General features: G+C 36.8%; 2 protein-coding genes across 5 annotated transcripts in view; one reads left to right on the top strand and one right to left on the bottom strand.

Annotated features, from left to right (window-relative positions):
- LOC138709663 (glyceraldehyde-3-phosphate dehydrogenase-like) overlaps positions 1-24,763 on the bottom strand; it is a 141,447-nt gene that overhangs the window by 70,754 nt on the left and 45,930 nt on the right. The window lies entirely within an intron of this gene.
- Positions 1,336-24,532, top strand: LOC138708663 (mitochondrial 2-oxoglutarate/malate carrier protein-like). Of its 2 annotated transcripts, none has more exons than XM_069838749.1 (6): positions 1,336-1,521; positions 8,665-8,896; positions 10,100-10,187; positions 13,842-14,055; positions 16,528-16,627; positions 24,230-24,532. In XM_069838749.1, the coding sequence occupies exons 1-6, from the start codon at positions 1,506-1,508 to the stop codon at positions 24,453-24,455; spliced, it is 876 nt and encodes a 291-aa protein (XP_069694850.1). In that variant the 5' UTR covers positions 1,336-1,505; the 3' UTR covers positions 24,456-24,532. The 2 variants fall into 2 exon arrangements, with proteins under 2 accessions (XP_069694850.1, XP_069694849.1); XM_069838748.1 differs by having other exon boundaries at positions 8,660-8,896.

The raw sequence follows: 24,763 nt of genomic DNA, 5'->3' as shown, positions 1-24,763 counted from the left end.
ATAAATAAATAAATAGGGCACTTTGCATAAATACTGATAATGTTAATACCGGTCACGGTCGCCAGATGTCGCTGTCGAACATCGAACAGCTCTTAGTCAGGTCCTCTCATCCCATTCCACCAATGTATAAGCATTAGAAAGACAAACAATCTAAAACCTTTATTGGAATGTCTTGAGCAATTTGGGGCTGCAGATCCAGGCATTTTGAAAATTTATTTTATGAAATATATAAATCTTAACACAAATTTCTTCCACAATCCAATGTAAACAAACCGAATAGATGGCACAAATATGGCGGCGTGCGGAGATCTGACTTATCGACGGACCTTGATAGCGGTGGGCAGTACCTGCCACCTAGTGGCAAAATAATATTTTTCAAGACTGATTGAGCAGGCAGTGTAAGCAGCCGTAGCACGCGATCCAGCAGACAGTGACTCAAACTAATGTGAAAAAGCAAATTACTCTAGTGTCCAACTTTATCCAACTTAACAAAAAAAAAGCCACCCTAAATAAGGGTTCGAATAGATCGGCCTACTAATCATTTCATAAAGAATCATTAAAAACAATTGTGTGACAATTTGAAAGGAAAAAAAAAAAACATTAAGATAAATGATACGAAAACGTAGGAAATCATTTACAATAAAAGTTTATTTATTTATATATTTATTTGTTTAATCACAATGACATCAGCCGAAAAATATCGGTGACCACAGGGATCCTGAATTATAGAAAACATTTTTAAACAAATAACATAGAATTAAATAATATGGATTTGTACTAAATAATTTTTACTGGGATTATAAAGTCTTAAAAAAGAGAATAATTAATAATTCAATTATTGTTAGGTTGGTTGAAATACAAATGTTGGTGAAAAATCTTCAAAGATCCTTAATTATTGAAACGCAAGTTTCACACAACCAGTTGAGAGGAACTTTAGGATTTTTAAAGATTTAATCAATTTGCTCAATCTCTATTATTTGTACACTTTTACCGCTGCAATCAATAAATTATCTATCTATTCATTCAGGATAGATAATTTACGCACCATTTAGCCCTGTATATCATAAGCATTATTAGGCCTCCAGTAGGACAAAACAAAAATTAGACATTTGAATAGATACGAAATCATATTTTTTTATGATAATAGTCAATAATTTGTTCTTAAATGTTCATGTAAAAAACTAAATCAAGAGTACGTACAGTATCTTTTTCATTATATCGGTTTCACAATTTAGAGACATAAATGTTTAAATAACAACTGCTGAATTAAGACTTTTTTTTTTTTTACTTACCGAATATTCAACAATAGATGATGTTATCCGCCATCTTGCTAAATACATCTGTCGACAAAGCCACGTTCTGGCTTATATCTAGAAGATGTTTGTGAAATGCGTTATCATATTCCTTAAGAACAATTATTTTCCACACGTAAAAAATTAGATAATATCAATGAACCATTATGGCAAGTGAACGTAAAGTAGTGCCTGTATATGTAAAATTTATTAATGGTGGTCTTGCAGGGTGAGTTTTTATCGCATTAACAACGCAATTAGCTATATCTTACACATAAATTTATAATTAATGCTTTAATAAAGTTTTCTTGACTTTCAAGTATATGCTGTCTCAAAAGGTATAATGTAACATAATGATTTTTACATGAAGCATTGCAACATATAACTGAAATACTTCGAAATTGAAACTAAGAAAATGTGTTAGTGAAATTTCAATTAATATTTTAGGATCTTTTATTAGTCGCAATGCTTCATCCTGTAATATATACTATAATAAATAAATAATTCGCCTTCGTTCAATGCTAGTTATCCTGGATTCGATTTTCAACATCAAAAATGAAGGTGTGTCTTCCTCTAAAAGAGACAAACTAAAATATTATTATTATTATTAGTAGTAGTAGTAGTAGTAGTAGTAGTAGTAGTAGTAGTCTAGTAGTAGCAGTAGTAGTAGCAGCAGCAGCAGTAGTAGTAGCAGTAGTAGCAGCAGCAGTAGTAGTCTAGTAGTAGTAGTAGTAGTAGCAGTAGTAGCAGCAGTAGTAGTCTAGTAGTAGTAGTAGTAGTAGTAGTAGTAGTAGTCGTAAGAGTAGTAGCAGTAGTAGTAGCAGCAGCAGTAGTAGTCTAGTAGTAGTAGTAGTAGCAGTAGTAGTCTAGTAGTAGTAGTAGTAGTAGTCGTAAGAGTAGTAGCAGCAGCAGCAATAGTAGTCGAATAGTAGTAGTAGTAGCAGTAGCAGTAGTCTAGTAGTAGTAATAGTAGTAGCAGTAGTAGTAGCAGTAGTAGTCTAGTAGTAGTAGTAGTAGTAGTAGTAGTAGTCGTAATAGTAGCGGTAGTAGCAGCAGCAGTAGTAGTCTAGTAGTAGTAGTAGTAGTAGCGGTAGTACCAGCAGCAATAGTAGCCTAATAGTAGTAGTAGTAGTAGTAGCAGTAGTAGCAGCAGCAGTAGTAGTCTAGTAGTAGTAGCAGTAGTAGCAGCAGCAGTAGTAGTCGTAAGAGTAGTAGCAGTAGTAGTAGCAGCAGCAGCAGTAGTAGCCTAATAGTAGTACTAGTAGCAGTAGTAGCAGCAGCAGTAGTAGTCTAGTAGTAGTAGTAGCAGTAGCAGTAGTAGTCGTAAGAGTAGTAGCAGTAGTAGCAGCAGCAGTAGTAGTCTAGTAGTAGTAGTAGTAGTCGTAAGAGTAGTAGCAGTAGTAGCAGCAGCAGTAGTAGTCTAGTAGTAGTAGTAGTAGTCGTAAGAGTAGTAGCAGTAGTAGCAGCAGCAGTAGTAGTCTAGTAGTAGTAGTAGTAGTAGTAGTCGTAAGAGTAGTAGCAGCAGCAGTAGTAGTCTAGTAGTAGTAGTAGTCGTAAGAGTAGTAGCAGTAGTAGCAGCAGCAGTAGTAGTCTAGTAGTAGTAGTAGTCGTAAGAGTAGTAGCAGCAGCAGTAGTAATCTAGTAGTAGTAGTAGTCGTAAGAGTAGTAGCAGTAGTAGCAGCAGCAGTAGTAGTCTAGTAGTAGTAGTCGTAAGAGTAGTAGCAGTAGTAGCAGCAGCAGTAGTAGTCTAGTAGTAGTAGTAGTAGTCGTAAGAGTAGTAGCAGTAGTAGCAGCAACAGTAGTAGTCTAAAAGTAGTAGTAGTAGTAGTAGCAGTAGTAGCAGCAGCAGTAGTAGTTTAGTAGTAGTAGTAGTAGTCGTAAGAGTAGTAGCAGTAGTAGCAGCAGCAGTAGTAGTCTAGTAGTAGTAATAGTAGTAGTAGTACTCGTCGTCGTAAGAGTAGTAGCAGTAGTAGCAGCAGCAGTAGTAGTCTAATAGTAGTAGTAGTAGCAGTAGTAGCAGCAGCAGTAGTAGTAATAGTCGTCGGTCGTCGTAAGAGTAGTAGCAGTAGCAGTAATAGTAATCTAGTAGTAGTAGTCGTAAGAGTAATAGCAGTAGTAGCAGCAGCAGTAGTAGTCTAGTAGTAGCAGTAGTAGCAGCAGCAGTCGTAGTCTAGTAGTAGTAGTAGTAGTAGTAGTAGTAGTAGTAGTAGTAGTAGTTGTAAGAGTAGTAGCAGTAGTAGCAGCAGCAGTAGTAGTTTAATAGTAGTAGTATTAGTTGTCGGTCGTCGTAAGAGTAGTAGCAGTAGTAGTAATAGTAATCTAGTAGTATTAGTAGTCGTAAGAGTAATAGCAGTAGTAGCAGCAGCAGTAGTAGTCTAGTAGTAGAAGTAGCAGTAGTAGCAGCAGCAGTAGTAGTAGTAGTCGTAAGAGTAGTAGCAGTAGTAGCAGCAGCAGTAGTAGTAGTAGCAGTAGTAGCAGCAGCAGTAGTGTAATAGTAATCTAGTAGTAGTAGTAGTAGTCGTAAGAGTAGTAGCAGTAGTAGCAGCAGCAGTAGTAATCTAGTAGTAGTAGTAGTAGTAGTCGTAAGAGTAATAGCAATAGTAGGAGCAGCAGTAGTAGTCCGGTAATAGTAATAGTAGTAGTAGTAGTAGTAGTAGTAGTAGTAGTAGTAGTAGTAGTAGTAGTAGTAGTACACTTGTTTCAATAGGTCTTAACAGGCTTTGGTTGTTTTTAAATTCCATATTATTATTTTATATAGTTTATTTATTTATTCTGCGTCATCCTATATTATCTACTAGTCGACTACGGAGTGAACTCCGTGTTCTCTGATAACTTAGTTTACATTTATTTGTGTATTTATTATATGCATTAACTATACATCAAGCACAACAAAGAAATAATAAATCACGTCACGTTATCTAATAAAATTAATAATTAGCTGAGTCGTATAACTAATCACCAAGGCGAGGATTTTTATTATCTAAAAAAAAAAACTAAAAATGTCCTAAAATGTTAAAAAAAAAGATACCTAAAAATAAACATACCCATACATAAGTAGTCAAAATCCTACTTTAAATTTAATAGCTCTCCAGACTGTATAACTTACTATGGTATTCCCATATAATAGTATAAAATTTCCCATACGAATACAAATTTTCCCAAAACATACGGTATGAGCTACAATTAATAATTAATTAGACTATAATTAAATGTTTAACTACAATAAATTAAAAGGATAAATGTATCACTCACTAAATCTCCTCCATATCTAGCATAGTGTATCCTAATGGCGGAGACTAAAATGGACGTTCGTGACTTCAAAGGAGTTGCAGTTCAATTCTTTTGTTTAGCAGGCAGAGCGTACAACAACAACTCAGCCGAGAGCTGAGCTTGATCTCCTATTCTACTCGTATTTCTCTTTTCTTTTTGACATCATTAAGCTACTATCACAGTCTAGTATATACAGTCACGAAGCTTGAGTTGTGAGGGTACTTGGAACAATAGACTGTGCAGGTACTATTTCGCTTTGTCTGTGATGAGGCGATAGTAGCGATCCTAGTGGTTAGCAACTATCTATGGATGCATACTACGTATTGAGCTTCGTGACTGTATATATTAGACTGTGCTACTATCGAGAAAATCTTTTCAGATTTCTCATTTGAATAGGGAAGTGTCAGTAGTATTTTGCGAGTTTTCCTATATTGGGAAATTTTAGTTCGCCATTGAAGTTTTTAGCTCAACTAAAAAATCACCTTAAAATTTTAAAGGTGACCAAAACATTCCCATAAAATTAAAAAAAAACTTAAAACAGCGAAAATTTTCCAAAAAAAATAACGTAAAAACTCTACATTTTTATAACAAGCGGCTAGTATTCGGGATTTATATGTTTACGGGCGTTGCAAAGGATGTGAAGAATAAAAGGTGACATGTCATCAAAATCTCCGCCCTGCTAATCACATCGGATAATTTAACAGAAGCGCAAAACCATAGATCACACACAAAATGGAGTAGGCCTACACATCGTGCGGAAGGCTATATCTTGAGCGATAATGACCACTAGATTGGAAGTGGTCGGTACATACTGTGCATACGTCACACTGATTTCTACACTGTAGTACGAGTACAATACATAAGCTACAACAGTTGAGATCTGTGATCAATGTTTGCAGTTTTCCTTATACGTGTGCCCATTTGCTTTAATTCTAACGTCCTCCGACGTCACCAAGCGCTCAAGATATACCGAGAGATAATGCTGTTGAGGTTTATTTACTGGCATTGTTTCTAGCGTTGACGTTGCAAACGGAAGTACAAGACAAAAAAATTAATCTGCAGAAACCTTTCAAAACCTCTGAAAATTCCTCTGGCCACCGACGACAGTTTCTTCCTTCTGAATAGTAAGCCTACATAAAATCCACCACATTTGAGTGGCTAAATCTCGCATCCGAAAAATATAGATTCATCCCATTTCAGGATAATATTTGATATCCGTTTTCAATATAATATAAATTTACATTCTAATGTGCAAGAATTGGTCGCTTAATAGTAAGGACATACCAGTAAGGAAAGGGAAATATCCAGCACATTATCGATACTATGCGTATAGTAAGTTCTTTCCTACGTACGGTAACACATGAAACACGTGTAACATTCGTAATCTATGTCAATGTAAAACTGTAATATATTCAAAACTTGCTTTAAATAAAAAATCAAACAAAGAGATTTTCCAGACTAATACTTGCATAAATTACTTACGGATTTATGGCACATCAAACGAACTCGTAGTTTTATGCTTTTTGTAAGTTATACTCAAATTGTCGTTAAATACTACATCTTGTCGAGTTTAATAAAGTTTTGAATTGATTTTCATATTTTTTTATTTATAATGCAATATACTTACAGTGTAGGCCTAACATATTCCCAATCGTGACTTTTGGCCTTCCGTATGCACAAAATTGTTCAGACAGCACAAACCATTGAAATTTGCAAAGAAAAAAGTAACGAGTAAGTCGCACTTACAGTATGTACGAGATCGATGCAAAATTTCGAGCAGACAACAATCATTTGAAGAGAAAGAGACTTTTTTTTCCACACTGGCAGTGTGAAGAATATTTCTAATATGGAGTCCTCATGATAGAGTGAATTTATATGTAGGAATTGAAGCGCTCAGCGCACAAATGGCCCGACCTACAAGATTATATTTTCACCTCTTTGTAACAGTGCGCGAAATGCGATACAGAAACGAAAATTGTACTGAAATCTCATGGAAAAACTGGAAATAATGATTAGGCCGATTTACACTTTGAAGAGAACAATATGAGGAGCTCTTTTTTTATTGGGTTATTTTACGACGCTATATCAACATCTAGGTTATTTAGCGTCTGAATGAAATGAAGGTGATAATGTCGGTGAAATGAGTCCGGGGTCCAGCACCGAAAATTACCCAGCATTTGCTCGTATTGGGTTGAGGGAAAACCCCGGAAAAAACCTCAACCTGGTAATTTGCCCCGACCGGGATTCGAACCCGCGGCCAGACGCGCTGACCGTTACTCCACAGGTGTGGACGGGAGCTCTTAAAAGTAATAAACTCAATAAGCAAATTTTGTGGGTTGTGCCATTTGTACACGCCTCAATTATGAGTATCAGAGTCCAGTGTTGACGTACATATATGTTTGATACATTTTTCATGCAGTTCTCTCATTCAAAAACAGAGATTTTACATAGGTATCTTTAATCTGAGACATAATGCTTCAGTCTTTATTTTTCTTCAGAAAGAAATACTATGGTTCTTCTATCGAATAGAAATTCTCAGACCCAGATCTAATAATGACAAGCATCGTAACCACTCGACCAATAAGGACATCTCACATAGAGAGTGCCTAAGTATTCATCTTCAGAAAAACAGAATGCATTATAGGCCTATAAAATGATAGCTCAGGCCTGGATGCTATTAGCTCAATTGTCAAACAGATTTTCCCTTAACTCCTCACTCCACCTTTCCCGGCTGAGACGAGTCGACCAGCAGTTAAGCACTGCTCAGTGACGGATTGCATTATAGTTTTTACGAACTTTCACTCTCGCTGTTCGCCTGAAATCCATCACTGATGCACACTGCCTATTGTCTGTTTGCTTATAAGGCAGTGTAAGCGAAAAGGACATGGGAGGGGTTTTCAGAGTTCGTTCCACTTCCCCATTGTGCCCAGGGTTGATATAACTATATACAATAGTCTATATGGCACGATTATGTGAACTGAATTAATTTTTTCATTTCTTTGACTGAATGCAATTTAACCTGCTTTAAACATTTAGGGTGCTATTCATAGACATTTCGCAGCACGCGCTACGAGCGTACTAAGCTAGCCCCGGCTATCTACTGGTTATTAGTACAGAATTCAAATCATATCCTATCGCTAACACTGGTTTATGAATACGAAAAACGCTGATCATCCACCGGAAGCCCGCGGTAAAAATGTCTACGAATACGGCCCTTAAGCATTTAGTCCACTCGATCTTTTAAACAGCAGGATAGAGAAAAGTATCTGATACTGTAAAATACTGTCTTATGTATCACTCAAAATTCAACACATACTTTTGCTTTTACCAATCAATCAATCTTCTTAATGTATCTAGCTGTTTGCTGACAACATAAAGTCCACTGTAGTCTATTCAGTTGTTGTTTTTCACGAAAAATGAGGGGTATTTTGATCGGTGTTCATTATAGGTGCCTGTTTGCTTTTACAATTACATCAGTTTACTATTAACACATCTAATACACGAATGCTATTTTTATGGCACTGACTTACTTGAGTTGCACGTTGTGGTAACAGACATAGTAGCAAAGGATATGAAAAACGTATTATGTGGAAGAATTTTGCTAAATTTAGCGTGGACTTCGCTCACATTTAACGTATGATTTGTTAATGTTAATGAAATATTATTGGTAAATTGAAATTGTTAGTATTGTCAATAAATAAATAACAATAATAATAGTAATATATTTTTAAGTTGTTTATTAACCGACGCTGTATCAACTACTAGGTCGATGAGTTTGGTGATAGCAAAATGGTATTTGGCGAGATAAGGCCGAGGATTTGCCATATATTATCTGGCGTTCACCTTACGGTTGGGGAATACCTCGGAAAAAACCCAACCAGGTGATCAGCCCAAGCGGGGATCGAATCCGCGCCCGAGCGCAACTTCAGACCGGCAGGCAGACGCCTTAACCGATTGAGCCACGCCGATGACTTAATAGTAATACTAATAAATTTAACTTAATTTCCTTCAACAGTATCAATAGTAATGAAAAGTGTAATAAAACGTAAATTTAGTGAACTATAAAGGAAATCTAATTTATTTTATATTTCATGTAGTATAGGATCAGCAAGCATTTGTCATCCTCTAGACTTTCTGAAAACTAGAATGCAGCTTAGTGGTTATGGAAAGAAAGTAAAGGAGCACCAAACAGTTTTTCACCTTGCAAGACATGTCTTTCTCAACGAAGGCATACTGACCTTTTACGATGGACTCTCCGCATCTCTGATGCGACAAATCTCCTACACTTCTGTGAGGACTGGAGTATTTACCTCTCTCCTTGATGCATTTTCAAAGTAAGATTTTGTCATTAAATTTAAAATACTTTAAGAAAAATCATGTACATTTTCAATAGTACACTGTATACTACCGGTATATCTAAGCTAACTGTGAAAGAATACTTCCAGCATAGGTCTATGTAAAATATTCAACATGATTTAATTTTTTACTTCTAAATAAAAATTAATTACTATAGTCAAATTCCTTTTATATAGAAATTGTTGTCATCATTACTCATTCTTCAGTGTAGTCAGAATCTTGTTACAGTAAGAAAATAATTTGCGAAAATTTTGTTCTTTGTTTCACAGTTTACATAGCTTATTTCCTCAGAATTTAGTTATTTCGTGTTAGTCATTTGCAGTAGATTTCACTGAATCAATATGAAATTAATGTAATCTCAAACATGAAGTTTTGCAAAAGTACTGAGTACAGTAAATCCCTCGTATCCAGCACCCAAATAACCGGCAATACCAAAACAACTTTTGGCGGGAACAAAACAAATGTTTAAATGTGTCACATTGTCACAGTCTGGGCCGTCAGTTTTGCCACATTAGGAAGTTCGCACGAACTTTCATTTTCAGTGAACATTCGAACATAAAATTAGTATATTATTTGTGCTGAGTGAAGTGTTTCAATAAAGAAAATCCACACAGATTTTATGTTTAATTACTTATGTTCGAGCCATTAGTGTTGTCACATTAGGAAGTTCCACGAACTTTAATTTTCAGTGAATATTCGAACTTAAAATTAGTGTATTATTTGCGTCGTGTGATGTGTTGTAATAATGAAAATTCACACAGTTTTTATGTTTATTGAGTTATGAGCAAGTGATAGAGAAATTAGATAAGCTTCACATGGCTGCAGTTTTAACATTTGGCATCATGAAATACGAACTTTTTTATATACGGTATTTATTCAATTATCCGGCAAAATCTCGTATCCGCAACTAGCCTGGTCCCTTTGGTGCCGGATAAGAGGGGTTCTACTGTACAAAATAAGCGAATTCATTCGAAACATCAAAGAGGATTTAGGCAGAAAGTGCACTTAAAAATTTGCCAGATATTAAGAATATTTTACAGCAAAGCTTGTGTAACGCAATCGAAAAGTGTTCAGAGCATGAACATGGTGAAGTAGTTCCTCCTGCCAATTTTTCAAGCCACAAGTATTATCATTTACTGATAACTCCAATTGATTAAAATAGTATCTGTATTCATTTCCAGAAATGGGACTCCACCTGGCATATTTACCAAGATGGGAATTGGTGTTGTAACAGGAATTGCTGGTGCATTGGTTGGAAATCCATTTGACGTAAGTATAATTGCGAACATTTTGTCACACAATCTATGGGTAATAAATTTAATGTATTTTCTCGTAAATGTCTTGCATACTGATTAATTAATTGAAGTTGTTCAACTTCTTACGGCATAATCATGCAGGACAAAATTCATAATGATATCAATAGCACACATTATGGAAATTCCATCTAAATCGATGTATCTACACCCAAAGAGCAGTTATTACATTACAAACTCATTTTCACAAAATTAGCGACTTAGGCCCTTTCATAAATAACCCATTCATTTATGTAAATAATTACTTCATGTTTCATAGATATGGAGCGGTTAAAATAGATTTAAATGCAGTATATTCGATTAATACTGTGGCCAAAATGAGAAACCGAATATGAAATCTCATATTTCAAATGGAATTCAAGTTTTTAATTTCCTTTCTACAATTTCTAAGCATTTTTATCAGTATTACTTATGTTGTTTTATTTTGTGAGAAGTTTTCTACAGCTCTGAAACTGTTAGTCTTTTATTGTGACCGTGTAGATCATTCATAAAACATGCTCTCTACAACAACAACAATAACAACAATAATAATAATAATAATAATAATAATAATAATAATAATAATAATAATAACAACAGCTAGACTGTAATTGAATACAACAGGCCTACATATTACAGTAATAATTACACCAGGCGTTCTCAACCTGGTGCTCGCGAGCATCATGGTGCTCTTTTAATGACCTTTGTTGCTCTTGTCATGCGAATAAAATGCTCGCGAGCACGAATACTCCTGAGGTTTTTTTTTCAATCTACCGATGCGGAAAAAAAACTTTCTCGCCTATGAAATACCTCAAGAACAAATCATGATCACGATTAACTAACTCACATCTTCAGGATTCATTACGTGTAACTACAAGCGACTTCTCCTTGGACATCACTGAAATGCTGTGTAACATTCAAGTTCAAGGATCTCATCACCCTGGTGAGTATTTTAAAAATGTATTTATGTTTACTTATTTTATTTATGTATTGGTATAGGCCTATTAAACATATTAGATTACATGTGAGCACTGCTCAATAGGTTGAGAACCCTTGATCTAGACCCCACAACAATAATATGAAAGTGAGTAGTAATAGTAAATAATAAAATTAAAAGTAAATAATAAAAGATACTTAAGCAGTATTAGTGAAACAATAATAAATATAGTAGCCTAAATAATAATAATAATAATAATAATAATAATAATAATAATAATAATAATAAGGTATTTTAAATATTTACTCTGTAATATACGAAGGTAAGTCAATAAATATCCGCACTTTCTTTCTATAATTTATTATTCAAATAAAAACTTACAATTAACTCATTTTTTAACGTAGTCCCCTTGTTTCTCAATCCACTTGATCCATCGTTGCACAAGCTTCCTGATGCTCTCAGAAAAAAGTTTTTCGTCTGAGCAGCAAGTCACGTATGCACCTTCACTTCGTGATCTGTAGTGAATCGACGGTCCATTAAGTCATCTTTAAGTGGACCAAAAAGATATAAAGCTGACGGGGCGAGATCGGGACTGTATGTAGGCTGATCCAACACCTCGAAATCCAGTTTCTCAATAGTTTGAGCAGTGTGGATGACAGTATGTGGGCACGCATTGTCATACAACAAAAGAACTCCTTCCGACAGGCTTCGGCGTTTGGTTCGAATTGCAGGCTTCAGCTCGTTGCTCAGCATCTCATTGTAACGTGCTCTGTTCATTGTTGAGTCCTTCCCCAAGTAATGTTGCAGTATTGGCCCTTGTTAGTCTCAGAAAAGTGTGAACATCTCTTTTTCTGCGGAAGGTTGACTCTTAAATTTCTTTTTGAATGAAGATTTTGGATGTTTTTATTCCATGCTCTGGCGTTTGCTTTCAGGTTCAAAGTGATGGATCCACGTTTTATCTTCAAGGACTATTATGATTGTGCTCTTCAGTGAGCTGTTTTGTGACCACCTTGTACAGACTTTATGAAAGCCAATCCTGTTATAAATAATGTCATATGCAAAACCATGACTAATTTGTATGTGGTTTGCCACTTCATCGATAGTCAATCTTCGGTTCGTTTGAATCATGGTACGGACTTGCTCAATGTTGGCGTCATTAGTGAATGTGGATGGCCGTCCTGTTCTTTCCTCACCCTTCACGCTTGCTCGATCATTTTTGAACTTGTCAGTCCATTCGTATACATTTCGCCGTGGTAAATCATTGTCCCCATATTGTGCGGACTTCGATGAAGTTCGGCTCCTGGTACACCTTCAGACGACAGAAAAGGATCATTGTACGCTGTTCTTGTGCTAAAGGAGAGAGGTGCAGCCATGTTTACTATGCAACAGCGAAACATCAACTGAAGTGATAACGATCAAACATTCCACAAGCGGAGACAAAGGCACCACCTGTCGACGTGAGCGCGCACAAAGTTAAACTTTTTCATAGGAAGGATTACCAACGCAAAATAATAACAGTTGTCAAATGCAAAGTTACAACAGCCTGGGTATACATATGTAGTGGTACAGCTAGATAGAGACGGAACTTATCGGACGGGACGCAGAGCATCCCTAAGCGGTCTAAGACCTTCAGCCCGAGTAGGCGTTTTGTGCACTGGTGATGGAATGTGTTTGCACAGATTGCGCTGCATGATAAGCCGGTTACACCATCCGTCACACTAACGCATTAATCTCCAGTTATCAAATCCGTATACCATACCTCTGATGGTGGTCTGCCAATACCTGACCGATCTATGAGTCGTCATGTCCCTCTCAGGTAAGCAAGATCCTGTGGGACTCCAGTGTCTCTTATGCAGATCTATGAGTAGGCCTAATCGAGAATCCACCAACACTGTCGCCTACCAATCATCGTCTATAAACCATAAGGAAAACCCACCATAGAGGACGATCGATTCGGCGTCACGTAAACACAAGTGATTCTCTATTTTTCGAGACAGGGATATTAATGTAAGAGGAATGCTGGAGAGTGTCGATAACACGAAGAGGGAAAAAAGAATTCTGAGAAAAACCTTTGAAGGGCGATATAAATTTTTAACATGCCTTCCTCCGGGAGATAGGTGAAGCTATAGGTGTATGGCGCAGACTTACCGCACGTGAAATAATTCTGTGTTTGATAGGGGACTCCAAACAAAATTTGTTGTCCATTTCTCGCTCAAGTTGAATTTTGACCCTGAATAATTTTTGAAGCTGAACAACTTGTGCAAAAAAACTGCTGCTGCTACTATAGGAAATTCGATTATAGTGTTAAGTGATCTGAATATAATTTTTACATTTTCTTTTTTAGCATTGAAAAATGTTTCTCGGTGGCTCTGAGGTAACGTACGCGTTGTCATCCAAGCGGTCCGAGGTTCGACACCCGACGTAGGCAGTGGAAGAAATTTACCTTCCGTGTATGGGTCTGGATAGTTTCCGTTGTCTTGTGATTGTCCTTTGATGTCCATGCGGTGACCTTGCTTTATATCAGTCCCACATACAGCGAGGCCCGCAATGTGTTGATTCAGAGATAATACCCTCCCTTCTCTACACCGCAGTGGTATATAAATCGTTATTACAAGAAATAAGGAAAATGTTTCTACTAAGTTAATGGATTTATGGATATAATGACTATTACCGGTGTCTGTTATGTTACTTCAGGTAGCATTAATTCGTATGGCTGCAGATGGTCGTCTTCCGTCGTCAGAAAGGCGGAACTATAAGCACGTAGGTGATGCCTTGTATCGTATGGTGGCTGAAGAAGGAATCAAATCATTGTTCAGAGGAGTGGTGCCAAACATGGCGCGTGCCATAGTTGTGTCTATAACATCCTTCGTTACATACTTGGAGATAAAGGAGTTCCTAGTAGATAAAGGTACTTAATTTCATGACATTTCAAACTATAATACATAGGAAATTAACATTGCCATAAGAAATCCATGTATAAAAAGTTGAATGTGAAATTTCATGTAGCTGGCCATGTTTAAAAAATTAGTAGGCCTTGTAGAAAAGAAGACTATCTACTGATTATTGCCAACTTATTATACATGATCCTTTTTTACAGCATGTTATCAATTTTAGGTTAGGCGATTCAAAATAATTATACCATGGTGTTACGGTGTTACTATTAATTTCAGTTATGTATTTCATTTTTTGTCATTAGGGTAGGCTGGATCGGAGAGCCTTCCATACAAGTGACAACATACAGATAGGTTCCTTACCTTTCAATAAATTCAATCTTTTCTTCTGTAGTATAATGACTGAGGTATAATCCATTGTTTCAAGATTATGTCAACAAGGAGAATTTTAGTTGGCAATAATCAGTAGATAGTCTTATTTTCTACAAGGCCTACTAATTTATACATATGGCCAGCTACATGAAATTCCACTTTCAATTATTTCTTATATGTGAATTTCTTAAGCTGCGGTTTGTTTGCGGCGATCATCGCCGGGTGCACATCGCTGGAGATTGTCGCCTAGAGTTGCTAACAGTTAAAATGAATGCGCACGGTTTCTTTATAGCGATGATCGCCAACGTAGATCGTTGTATCTGAAGCAAATTCAGGACGCACATTGCCGCATACAAGTTCAATAACCGATATTCTGAGAGGGTCATGTAGAAATATTGAATCGAGTTACGGCAGACTTGAAACAATAATTGGACAGATTAATGTAAAGCAGTTAGAAAAAGAAGTACAAGAGGAAGAAGAAGAAGAAGAAGAAGAAGAAGAAGAAGAGATGATGTTAGCTAGTACCTCGTAAAACATCTCCCTAGCCAGAAAGGAACCCCAAGAAAATTTAAAGGAACAGACAAAAAGAATGAAGCTGATTTCCTATGCAATGCATCCTCCAAATTGGTACAGGCTTAGGAGGTAACATCATAATATGCATTCCGGATGTCGACAGGTGAAAGGCCAACTTGCGAAACATCATAGGAGTCGTGTTTAAGACAAATGACGACGACTTGTATAGAATTGGAACAAAGGATGAAATTTTCAATAAACTACATTGCAGGTAGGTTCACTAACTTTAAAATCTGAGGGTATAGTTAATTTCATTAACACCCGGTATATAACACTTTCTTTCAGATCCGAATTTGATATACATAATATTATGTCCTCAAATTTTCTTGACACGAGAACAGCGCCAAATGCAGAAAATTCTCCGAGGACTGCAGAAAGAAAGAAACCATCGGAAGCGAATAAGACTTCGTCCGTTGTACTTGCAAAAAGAAGAAGTGTTTCGAAGTGGTGCTTGTGTGTGAAAAAGAAAATTCTCTGCAACTCTAAATGTCACAATAGCATGCCTTGCCGCAACAAATAATATTGAGTTCTGTAACATTCAGTGAAAGCTCTTAAGTTCGACTGCTTACATAGGAGAATTAGACACGCCCCTATACGGGCACTAAGAAATGGGTTTGCCATTTGAATGGAAATTGATCCTGTGTCTTGTAGTGATACTTTTGTTAAAGGAAAATAGAATATTTTATTGATCAGGACATCCATATTGATCACTGATTTTAAATTAATGAACTCTTCTTTTTCTATTTGAGAATTGTGCCGTTTGTGAGACGGAACTGTCGAAACCCACTGTGGTACTAGAAGCGCATACACAAGTCTCGGGGGCGGGCAGGAAATGCAAGTACAGTACTGTCTTCGTTGATGGATAACCAATAAGAATTTGTATTCATTTCACCTGCCACACCCAGTACCCTTATTGGTCAGAACTTTCAATTCTGTTCTGTCGAACTTAGGAGAGTACACTGTAATTATTTGTAATTCAACAACAAAAATAGAAATTGTGAATTATTTTTCCGTTCTACCGATTCTTCACCATATGGAAACGCAGTAGTAGGCCTAATATAAAAAATAGTAATGTTTAAGCATCCTATAACGTAATTATTTGTATAATAAAACTATTTTTTTCTTTCAATAACAATGATAATAGTAATAATGATGTTCATGTGCAAATATCAATTTCCTAAAGTCTTTTTATTTTTAATAATAAGTTGTTTCTAGGTGTAACTAAAGTTTTGACGGATTTCGCGTTCTGAAATCGTTACAACGGGTTTTTACTAATAACAATAAGTTATTTCTAAATCTGACTTAATTATATTAGGCAAAACTAGAATTTCCTAAAGAGCCATACTTATTTCTAGATGTAACTGAATTACGTAAGTGAAAACTAGAATTTCCTAAAGAACTTTGTCAGAACTAGAATTTCCTAGAAACTTCGGGTTTTGACGGATTTCGCGTTCTTACTGTAACACAATAGGCCAGGGCTAATTGTCATATCAATTCTCTGTATTTTGATATCCTCTTTATAGCTTCTTCTCATGTTATACCAGGGTACATGAATGACAACCTCGCAAGTCATTCCGTTAGCAGTATGATTTCCGGACTGGTGGTTTCCGTAGCGTCGCTGCCAATTGATGCGGTCAAAACGCGGTAAGTATGTTTCAAAGGCTTCAGTATCTTATAACAACTTACAAATTATACAAGCTAAATGGCGATACCTGTTCTTAGATAGGCTGTAATCCGTATAATTCGACCCTCACAAGTACTAATATTGTTAAAAACATAAAATTACTTAGTCACACGTTACAAAGTGTTAAAATTTTAAAAAGGGTATATACCTTCGACAGACGGCCCGTTTCGACGTGATGAACTACTTGAGTAGTTCAAGAGACACTGATGAAGACGTAACATCACGTCGAAACGGGCCGTCTGTCGAAGGTATACACTTTTTAACGTGTGACTAAGTAATTTTATGTTTTTAACAAACAAAGTGTTAACGTGAACTTTAATCAATGACTAACATTGTAACTCAATTTTTTATGGTTTTGAGTTATCCTAGTTAATATGGTCTTAAATTGTTTATTTTTCTTCCAGTACTATCATTGTAACTCTAAACCTCCCCAATTGTATGTAGAATCTTATTGTTACTCTACATATCTGTATACACTAATTTATACGATCATTTTAAAACTTCATTTTCATCTCCTGAAAAATGTAAGAAAGTGAGTTACAATCTTAGTACTTGTGAGGGTCGAATTATGCGAAATGCACTGTGATGTGGTTCTTTTATATGAAGAGTCCACTGCAAGAATGATGGATGTCACTTTCTTGTCGAAAATGAACCAAGACTGTCAAAGCATAGCTTAAGACACATAGAATGTACATAGAGAGTTACATGGCATTAACACTGATAGTCATTGTCCAGTAATGATCGGAAAATCACAGTTAAGCTTTGAGCGCTAAGCATTTCAAACTTTCAATCGCGTCTCCTGCAAAATGTATTCCAAATGACATCCATTATTCTTGCAGTGGACTCTTCATATATTGCCAACTTATAACCTGACGATAGCCAATATTTTCAACATGGTATGAGATCTGTGATTATTTTGCATATTGCCTGCTGGAATGGAATTTCGGGAAGGGAGCATTATAATGCAGCACTGCGACCTTTTAAGGTATATTGTGTTAACCCTCAAGCTAAGCGCATTTCCAAACTCACACCGGCCGACTACACTAAGGTTCGCTGCATATCCAAGTTTCGAACAGAGAAACCCCCCCCTCGTCCCTATGCCAGCCCCCTCCGTGCGTCACCAGCCGCGTTAGGAGAATGCTATGAAATAATGACGGAATGGAAAGATGTTGACAGAATGCTGTAGATGCCTAATATGGGGAAACGGGAAAACCCCGAAGAAAACTCCAACTGCGACCTCGTCCGCCACAAATGTCACCGACCTGACTGGGACTCGAACCTGGGCCGGCTGCGTGACAGGCTGAAGATCTGACCACTCAGTTACTGCGGGGTATATTACCTGTGTATCTAAAACCACTGAAAATCAAAGACGGCTTATGAATACCGGTATCGTTGCATTTTACATAGGCTACACTGTGTCCCAAAATGATTGCTCCGATTTCACAATACTTTATATATTATGACCGCTACAACAATGCAATGAGTGCCAATAGATAGGTAATGTTTCCAAATTTTGTTTGATACCAAATACATTTCGATATGTGGACCTCGTCCGGTTACACGGCATACATCTAGGCAATTCCTCCCACACACTGCGCAGCGTGTCACCATCTATCGTCTGCACAGCAGCTGGGATGCCATACCATATAAGCTCCTGCAGGTTATCGGCCATAGAAGGAACGTAAACATTGTCCTTTACAGATCCCTACAGGGGAAAAGAGCAGTAATTATTGAACTATGGTCCCCAGATCCCTGAAGTCTGGGAGCTAGTAGTCAGAGGTTCAAACTAAAATTTTGATTTGTTATTTAATTATGAAAATATTATAATAAAAATACCATGCAATAGCAGCAATAAATGAATCTTAAGTGCGGTATCATTAAAATGTTGTGATATAGCTTTGTGTTATTACAAAGCTAATTTTTTGCAAAGAAATTGTAAACTGAACTTGAGTTTGTATTAATTTGTAGTGTGAAAAATAAATAGCTTATATAAGGTCTACATAAAACGATGTTCTTATCTTGTACTAACAACAATTTAAAGTTTATGTGTTAAGGTTTTCGGCAAAATAAAAATCATACGAAAGGGGTTCTCTAACTTTTAAGAACCGTTGTCATAGGGGGTTAGGTCAGGTGAGTGCGGAGACCACATCATCAAGGTTAGTCTTCGACACTGCAATGGCCTACCCAACGTTGGGGAAGTTTCTCGTTGAGGTGCACCATCTGCTGAAATATGAACTCGTCTTTCTCTTCCTGCCGTCATAAACTGCGAAATTGAGGATACGAACAGCTCTTTGAGACTTCGATAGTGTCATTTTCTAACAACAGTCAGCGCATAGGATAGCCGTACGCTTAAAAACTACGTATTAGGTTGATGAGGAAGTTCGTAGCGTTCTTGTCATCACAACACTGCGTTCTTAGAAGATTGTTCATCGTTTGTCATTTGTTATTTTAGAATGTTGGATTTTACGGATTTGAAGAAAATGTTATATATGGGCTAAAGAAGCTGCAATGTCAAGTGAAAAAAAAAAAAAGAATACTTCCGACATATTTTCTGTTTGATTTTAATAGAAGAACAAAGGCAGAGGATTCGGCTCGAAACATTTGTGTCGTATACGAGGAGAATGCCATCGGAGAAAGCACTGCGAGAAACTAGTTCTGTCGTTTCAACACAACACAACACAACACCCCGTACAAAAGTTAGTATCTATCCAGAAAAGATTATGTTATGCGTCTGGTGGGATAAGGAATCGTGTACTACGAATTGATTCCTCGGACTGTAACCATAACTTCAGACATATTTATTGCCAACAACTCAGACGCCTTGCGGCCGCAGTTGAAGAAAAATGACCGGGAAGACTGTATCAAATGCTGCTGCAACACGATAATATACTCCCACACTCCGCTAACATGACGAAAGACGTTATTCAAAAACTTGGTTGGGAGGTGACGTTTCCCCATATTCTCCCGATCTTGCACCCTCAAATTTCCATCTTCCCCGTCCTCTATCCAAAAACCTTCTAGGGAACTTCTTTGATAACGAAGATGCTTCACAAACTTGGATCAGGGTTGGGAGAGTCATAGATAATGTAGGAGAATATATTAGGCTTAAATTCTGTCTTCTATTCATCTCAAGAAAAAAAAAACTTTTATCACAGCGGAAAAAAGCTACCAACTTTTGCTTTAACCCAATATGATGCTTTTCACGCGATTTAATCCATGCGTCTCATCTTCTGTGGTGTATATAGCACATATTGTATAATGCCCTGGCTCTGGGATTTCGATAGTACAGGTAGTCATCATCATCATCATCATCATCATCATCATCATCATCATCATCATCATCATCATCATCAGGGACGGCGTCAGGATTTTATATCTGGGGGGCAGAGGTGGGGCGAGACATTTGGTTGGAGGGGCTGTGGTAAAATTATTTTGTTAAGTGTTAAGGCTCATTCACAATGAAAATTAAACATAACGTAAGCGTTAACTTAAGAACATAGACTTTACGGTAAAATCAAGAAGTCATACCATCATTCACGATGGGAACATAAACATAACCGCAAACATACTTGGTAACCATGGAAACATAACAACGACGTCATTTCCTCATATCCTATCGTATACTTCAGCGCTCCACGATTGTGTTGTTTGCAAATCACGTAAGCATAAGCATGAAAGTTAGGAGTTTGCAAACTTTCATGTTAACGGTTTACGGTAATGTTTATGTCAATGCTTATGTGAATCATTGTGAATGATCCCATTTGGTAGCCTGGGCGCAAATTTCTGTGTTTATGTTACGGTTATGTTTAATTTTCATTGTGAATGGGCCTTTAATGTTGTAATGAGGCAACTATTCTCGTTTTGAAAATGTCCATGCACTTATATACGTATTTAATATATTAACAATGATTAGCCTATTATATATATATATATATATATATATATATATATATATATATATATATATATATCCATCAACATGGCTCAGTCGGTTAAGGCGCTTGCCTGCCGGTCTGAAGTTGCGCTCGGGTGCGGGCTCGATCCCCATTTAGGCTGATTCCCTGGTTGGGTTTTTTCCGAGGCTTTCCCCAACCCTAAGGTGAATGCCAGGCAATCTATTTTCAGTAGGTTATTTTACGACGCTTTATCAACAGCTTAGGTTATTTAGCGTCTGAACGAGATGAAGGTGATAATGCCGGTGAAATGAGTCAAGGGTCCAGCACCGAAAGTTACCCAGCATTTGCTCATATTGGGTTGAGGGAAAACCCCGGAAAAAACCTCAACCAGGTAACTTGCCCCGACCGGGAATCGAACCCGGGCCACCTGTTTTCGCGGCCAGACGTGCTAACCGTTACTCCACAGGCCAGGCAATCTATGGCGAATCCTTGCCCTATCTCGCCAAATACCATCTCGCTATCACCAATCTCATCGACGCTAAATAACCTAGTAGTATATATATATAATGTATTATTTTTCCTTTACAATTGCGTTAAGGTACAAATTTATTTACGTACTTGGCTTTTAGTCGGGTCATATGTACCGTAAACAGAAGAAAAATTGAGACTCGGAATCCAAGAGGGGTCCAAGTTCATTACATCAAACTTTTGGGAAACTGAAAAAAAATGTTTGCTGTTGATACAAAATGCATCTGACTAATTATTTTTTGTTTCGTAAGTACATCTCCATTACATCTTTTCATATAACCATGGCAACAAGCTTCTACTAATTATTTTGCATGAGAAATAAATTTTGAAAGTGATTAAATATTGGGCTCCTCTTGGATTCCGAGTCTCAATTGAGTGCCGGCCGACACTAATCTCGCACGGAAATAAGGGTGGAAATTTACTGTGAAAGTGGTAGCCAGCGGAGAGATGTGGGCAGGCGAATCATTTCGTCGAAGTGGAAATCTGCAGGGAGAGGCAGAACATAATTATACAAAGTGGTGAATTCCAAAGTGTCCTAAGTCATTTCTTTAAGATTTTAAATTGCTTTATTCACGCTTTAATTTATCCTTTTCAAGCCAATAACTGTAGTTTATATAACAGACTCCTAAAGTCTTGACTTAGTGTCTGGATGTTTTTTTTTCAAATGGATCTAAGGACGTCAAATTTATTTTATCAGTTTTTCTCATTTTTCTCATAATTTGTCATTTGGACTTAGGCCAGTTTGGAATCCACCTCTTCATATGTCATTTCCGTGAGTTTCCTTACTGATCACAGAAAAGGGTCGAGTTTTTATGGGTCGAATCAGTGACAAATTAGGTTAGGTTAGTTTCGACTTTTGGTATGTCACAAAATTATTGTCTAAGAATGTCACTACCCTCAAATTTCTCTCTCCCTCGCTATCCTGTAGTATCTTTGTTGAGGAGTCCTTGCTATCCGCATTTGGTAACGATATTGTAAAAATGTATCTATTTATTATCTAATTTTATGACAGCATTAAACACTTAATAAGTTTCTTACCTCGGTACGAACACTCAATACTGCACTCCAGCCAAGGACATAATTTATGCCATTCAGATTGAAAACTTCTGAAATCTTTGCCATAACGAGTTCTAGGATACAGTTTTAGGAACGTTGTCGCGGACCATTGTTTACTGAAATAGAAATATCTCGTACAACTCAACTATCACTTTCACTTACAACTGTTTTAGTTTTATCACATTGTTCTTGCACAACGGGTAATATGAGAAAACTGCTGTCATATTATTATGAAACGTAATGAGAACTGAAACTTCAAATTTATAAACATATCACGAACAACAATCACGATTTTGATTGAAACGAACGTATTATAAAACAATTACTCCTGAGCATTATTTTCAAACTATGCTACTTTCGTGCCATATTTATTTCCGTTACTGATACTAATCGACATATTTTCATACTCGATAAATCTGAATCATCGCGCGGGTCTTTCAATAGCCAATCATAAGCGAAGTCACTCTGCGCATGAGGCGACCCACACCACAGTGACCGAATTGAATTGAATTTAACGGAGGGGGGCACTAAGGCCCAGCACTGCGACCTGTTAAGATCTATTGCGCTGACCCTCTGGTGACGCACTCTCAAACCCACACCGGCTGACCACACTAAGGTTCTCTGTGTGCCCAGGTTTCGAGCAGGCAACCCCACTCGTCCCTAGGCCAGCACCCTTCATGCGTCGCCAGCCGGCGTTCGGAGAATGTTACGAAATGGAGAAATGGTGACGGAATGATGTAAATGCCTAATTGTGGGGAAAACGGGAGAACCCCGGGAAAACCTCAACTGCGACCTTGTCCGCCACAAGTTTCACTATGGATTTAAGATAAGCCGGGTCATAGAAGGACTGTTTTGCTTTATTTCAGTAGGCTGAAAAGCTGTGCATAAAGTCATAAAAAGTGGGAAGAATGCGAAAACCAGTTGGGGTCAACTTTCTAAACTGAAACCTTGATGCTCAATGAAGGCCTTTAAGTCTTGGATGAAAGGGTCTATTTTCTAACTTTGAAGGTTTTATGACAGTATACTGTTATAGTAGGTTTTCTGTATTACAGCTGGTATTCAGACTTCAGTATAGTAAATTAATTTTATGTTCAGGATCTTTTACCGCTTTAATCAAGGGAGCCGTGTTCTTTAAAAAATTCAGGTAGCCTAGTCGTTTATAAAGGGAACTTCACTTTCATTGTTTACTTCTCTCTTCAATTGTGTTGATCATTGAAATACAAAATCCATGCTTACAACAAAGCAATAATAAAATAATAATGTTACATCCATATTTCTGTTATAACTTATCAATCACGACAAGTATATAATTTTATAAAAAGCTGGTTTTAAAGCAAAGTAGGCCCAGCTGGATTTTAATACAAACGTAGGAGGAAAGGTAATTTCGAAGACGCTTGAGTGATAATTTCTATTTCAAGCTATACTGCCATTGTATGCACTATCAAAGCAGAAGTATGAATTTGTTGTTTCATTAATAAATGCATGGTTTGGAAAAATAATAAACAGTAGGCTACTGTTAGTATTTTGCACAAAATTAATTAAATTTGAATGTATTAAAAGGTGTTCTTTTAGGATGGGCTGGATAATTTTTTGTTGGGCAGGCGACCTCACTCGCCCATCCCGGCACTGGCAACTAGGCAATGTTTTTCAGGGCAGCTGAAAATCCGCGCCCTCCATGAATTAAGTCCCATGAAAAGAGTTACAGAAGACATTAGTGGTCTAGTAAGACAAACTGCTTTCCTACGGCTTATATACTGCACTTTTCAAAGTAAACCATATAAAAATCGGATTCTGATCAATCATTTTGGGACACACTGAATTGCTTCGTTCTTCTTTGGTTGATTATGCTCATTAAAAGAAAGTTTAACACGAGAAAGACATATAATACATATTCCGAAGTGATATAGTGTTAAAAGTTGTGTAATCAAGATGTATAAAAGAAAGTCTTGAAAGTAGCCTATATGGTGAAAACGGTGCAGCCATTGTAGCAATTTCGACCATAGCGGCATAGCCCTTAAAATGTTGAAATTATAATTTTATTGTCTAACATTTGTAACAGAATAAAATATATTTTCTTTGCAGATTGCAGAATATGAAAACAATTGATGGTGTGCCAGAGTATACAGGATTGCTTGATGCAGGAACAAAAATCATACAAAAGGAAGGACTTCATGCACTCTTCAAAGGTTTAACTCCATACTACCTACGACTTGGACCAAACACAATTTTTTATTTTATATTTCTTGAAGAGTTAACAATACTTTACAAAAAACATGTGTTGGGTGATACTAGTGGAACTGGACTTTGAAATATAATAGGTTATATATAATATTCTTTGCTTATTATATGGCCATTCAAAAAGTTGTGTAATTTAATAATATAATATTAAAATCAATATATATAATAATACAAATAATGAGTATGATTCGAATTAATGGGATGTATGTGATAAATTCTCTCCTTGATCTTACTATATTCCTGTGGGGGGGGGGGGAATATTGTAAACCAGACCGCACTAAAACTCTCTCCCTCACCTGAAAAAGAATTTCATTGGAATCATGACCTTATGATTCAAAATATATTACAGAATTTGTTCTTTACAATCAAAAGTCATCT

This window comes from Periplaneta americana, chromosome 11, assembly GCF_040183065.1.
Source record: "Periplaneta americana isolate PAMFEO1 chromosome 11, P.americana_PAMFEO1_priV1, whole genome shotgun sequence".
Lineage (NCBI taxonomy): Eukaryota > Metazoa > Arthropoda > Insecta > Blattodea > Blattidae > Periplaneta > Periplaneta americana.
Note: the sequence above shows the minus strand (reverse complement) of the source record. Positions and strands in the feature narration are given on the sequence as shown.

Excerpts from the sequence above, each read along its gene's own strand:
- LOC138708663 (XM_069838748.1), top strand. The coding sequence starts at position 1,460 with ATGGCAAGTGAACGTAAAGTAGTGCCTGTATATGTAAAATTTATTAAT. Across the intron at positions 8,897-10,099 it reads CTCCTTGATGCATTTTCAAA|AAATGGGACTCCACCTGGCA; the intron begins GTAAGATTTTGT and ends ATTCATTTCCAG. Across the intron at positions 16,628-24,229 it reads ATTGATGCGGTCAAAACGCG|ATTGCAGAATATGAAAACAA; the intron begins GTAAGTATGTTT and ends TTTTCTTTGCAG.